Source organism: Miscanthus floridulus, chromosome 18 (assembly GCF_019320115.1).
Source record: "Miscanthus floridulus cultivar M001 chromosome 18, ASM1932011v1, whole genome shotgun sequence".
NCBI classification, from domain to species: domain Eukaryota; kingdom Viridiplantae; phylum Streptophyta; class Magnoliopsida; order Poales; family Poaceae; genus Miscanthus; species Miscanthus floridulus.
In genome coordinates, this window is record NC_089597.1 from 76,616,196 (window position 1) to 76,618,899 (window position 2,704).

General features: G+C 50.7%; 1 protein-coding gene across 1 annotated transcript; it reads left to right on the plus strand.

The window, feature by feature from the left end:
* On the plus strand, positions 1 to 985 carry LOC136522783 (uncharacterized). The gene has a single exon (XM_066516586.1). It carries the CDS (start codon positions 57 to 59, stop codon positions 471 to 473), a length of 417 nt encoding a protein of 138 aa, XP_066372683.1. The 5' UTR covers positions 1 to 56; the 3' UTR covers positions 474 to 985.
* The last annotated feature ends 1,719 nt before the right edge of the window (positions 986 to 2,704 follow it).

The following is a 2,704-nucleotide window of genomic DNA, read 5'->3' on the forward strand; positions in this document are numbered from 1 at the left end:
AAAACCAGCCCACCTCTGCTCTGCTCGCTTGCCTTTCCGCTTTCCGTCAGCCAACCATGGGCAACTGCCTGAACACGGCCTCCAAGCGGAGCCACCATGGCATGCTGCCGGAGGAGGAAGAGAGCCTCTCGGAGATGAGGAGGATAAGCCAGCTGCTGCGGGAGGAGCAGGAGGAGGAGGGCGGCTACGAGGTGGCGGGTATGCAGTACCCAGAGGAGGAGGACGTGGTGGCCGTGGCTCCGGCGGTGGCGGCGGAAGGCCTCAAGGTGAAGATCGTGCTGACGCGCGGCGAGCTGGAGTGGCTCATGGCGCAGCTCAAGAGCGGCGAGCAGCGCCTCGAGGACGTGCTGCAGCACATGCAGGCCGCCAAGGGAGTCGGCGGCGGCGGTGGCTCCTGCGCCGGCGCTGACAAGGCCGGCTGGCGGCCGCGCCTCGAGAGCATCCTCGAGTGCCCGGAGACTACCCAAAGCTGAGACCGGACCATGTTCGTTCTCTCCTTAAATTCAGATCTTGTCCAGCGCGTGGAGTAGGTTCTTGCTCTCTTGTCGTCGCTTGCTTGCGTGTTGCTTGGAAAGGATCGGAGTCATGGAGAGGCTTCTTGTGGTTTTTTTTACAAGGGAGTAGTAGCCTTGTTACAACTCTGCTAGCTGCTAGGCTGGAGGGATGACGATCCATCAGATGGAGACTGTGTTACTCTGTAGATCGAGCTCTTAATTAGATCTCTTGTGCAGTACTGCAGCTTAATCAATTAGCGTCTTCTTCGCTTTTGCCTTTTGCGCTTTTGCTCTGCTTTATTAATATTATTATCTATACTAGAGTAAGTAGTAGCTCTTTTGTAAATAGCGGTGAGAATGAGATGGCAACTAAAGCCTGCTGTAATCTCCTCTGACCAGTGCCCTGCTTGCTTTCAAGCTAGCTGTGAAGACTTGGGAGTGCTTCACATTAATTTCCAACCGTCAGTAACATCCTAATGAAGATGGTTTTGGTGTGCTCCATGTGCTGTTATGGCTGTTTCCTTCTCCTTTTTCTTTGACCATTAAGGCCCGTTCGCTTGGCTGAAAAATACGGTTCCTGGCTGAATTGTTGTGAGAGAAAATACTGTTCTGCCTGAAAAAAGAAGTCGAACAAGCCGAATTACAAGGTAAGCCGAACGGAGCCCGGTTGTGGTGGGTATACTTAGTAGCAAATTCTATTGGCAGTTCTTGTCCCTGTTACCTCCTTCGCAGAAAAGAGTAGATAACAAACTAAAATGGTTGTGGAAGAAATTAAAGGTTTGCAGTTCGTAGGTTGCCAGGTCGGTCTCCGTTACCTCATCAATTAATTCCAGCAAGTTTCCGAACACACGTATGCCGAGGATAGTTAAGCTGGTCAAACTTTTACACCCAGCCGTAATTGGAAATTGGTTACTGTTTACTGTGACTGTGACCCTACAAAAAGATTGGCGCAGAGAATTATTTGTAGTATAGATCATGGTTAACGTCCGGGAAAGCTGGACGGATGGGAGGATGTGATGTTACGGTGGTCTCGTCTCAGTGGCTGCGCTTTTTCAACCGCGACAGTGACCCTTCTTCCCTCCCTCCCTCCCTCCTTCCCCTGGCCCAGGTTACTGTCCCATCTCACTAATCCACATGATACTAGTACGTGCGTGCTCTGCTGTAATCAATCTCCTCTAACCAGGCCCTGAATCTTGTTCTTCCGTAGGAGTAGTACCCTGCTTGCTCTCTAGCTGCTACTAGCTGTGATGACTTGAGAGTGCTTCACTTTAATTTGGAACTGAGAGTAACATCCTAATGAAGACTGGTGACTGTTTTCTTCTACTTTTTCGTTTGATGATGAAGTTGTGGGGATAGGCACGTAGTAGCAATTCTTGTCCCTGTTGGCTGTTACCTCCTCTACAGAAAAGAGTAGTATAACTAACTAAAATGGTTGTGGAAGAAACTAAAGATTTGCAGTAGGTCGGTCTCCGCTACCTCAATTCAATTCCAGCGACTCAGCGAGTTTCCGAACACATATCCCGAGGATAGTTAAGGTGGTCAAATTTTTACGCCCAGGTGTAATTGGTTACTGTCTACTACTGTGACCCTGCAAAGAGATTGGTAGAGAGGATTATGTATCATGGTTAACGTCCAGGAAAGCTGGACGGACGGGACTATGTGATGTTACGGTGGTCTCGTCTCAGTGGATGCGCTTTTTCAACCATGACAGCGACGCTTCTTGCCTCCCTCCCGTCTCTGCACCTGGGCCAAGTTACTGTCCCAGTCTCACAAACTGTACGTACATACATCATACTAGTGCGTGCGTTCTCTGCCTCTGACTAATATATAATCCACGACGTCGTTAGGCGCCGAGCCCAACAACCAAGCAAAACGACCACGAACGTCACCGTCGCCGGCGGCGTCACGGTCCTCGTGTAGACTCGACCGTCGCCGTAGCCGCCGCCAGCAGCGGCAGGGAACGTACCGTACGCTCCTTCTCCTACATACAACGTACTCCAATTCCTTCTCAGTCCTCCCCACTATACATCGATCTCCGTTTTTTTTTCCCCTCTTCTTCTCCTTCCGTTGCATTTGATTCGGGGGCGCTGTCAATGCGGCGTGCGCATGGACCGAGCGAGCACGAGAGGGGAAGCGAATTTCTTACTCAACCCAAGCGACAATTCAGGGCTCCTGTAGTCCTGTTGCAAAGTTTGACATCGATATTAATT

Coding starts and splice junctions, on each gene's coding strand:
- LOC136522783 (XM_066516586.1), top strand. CDS start 57: ATGGGCAACTGCCTGAACACGGCCTCCAAGCGGAGCCACCATGGCATG.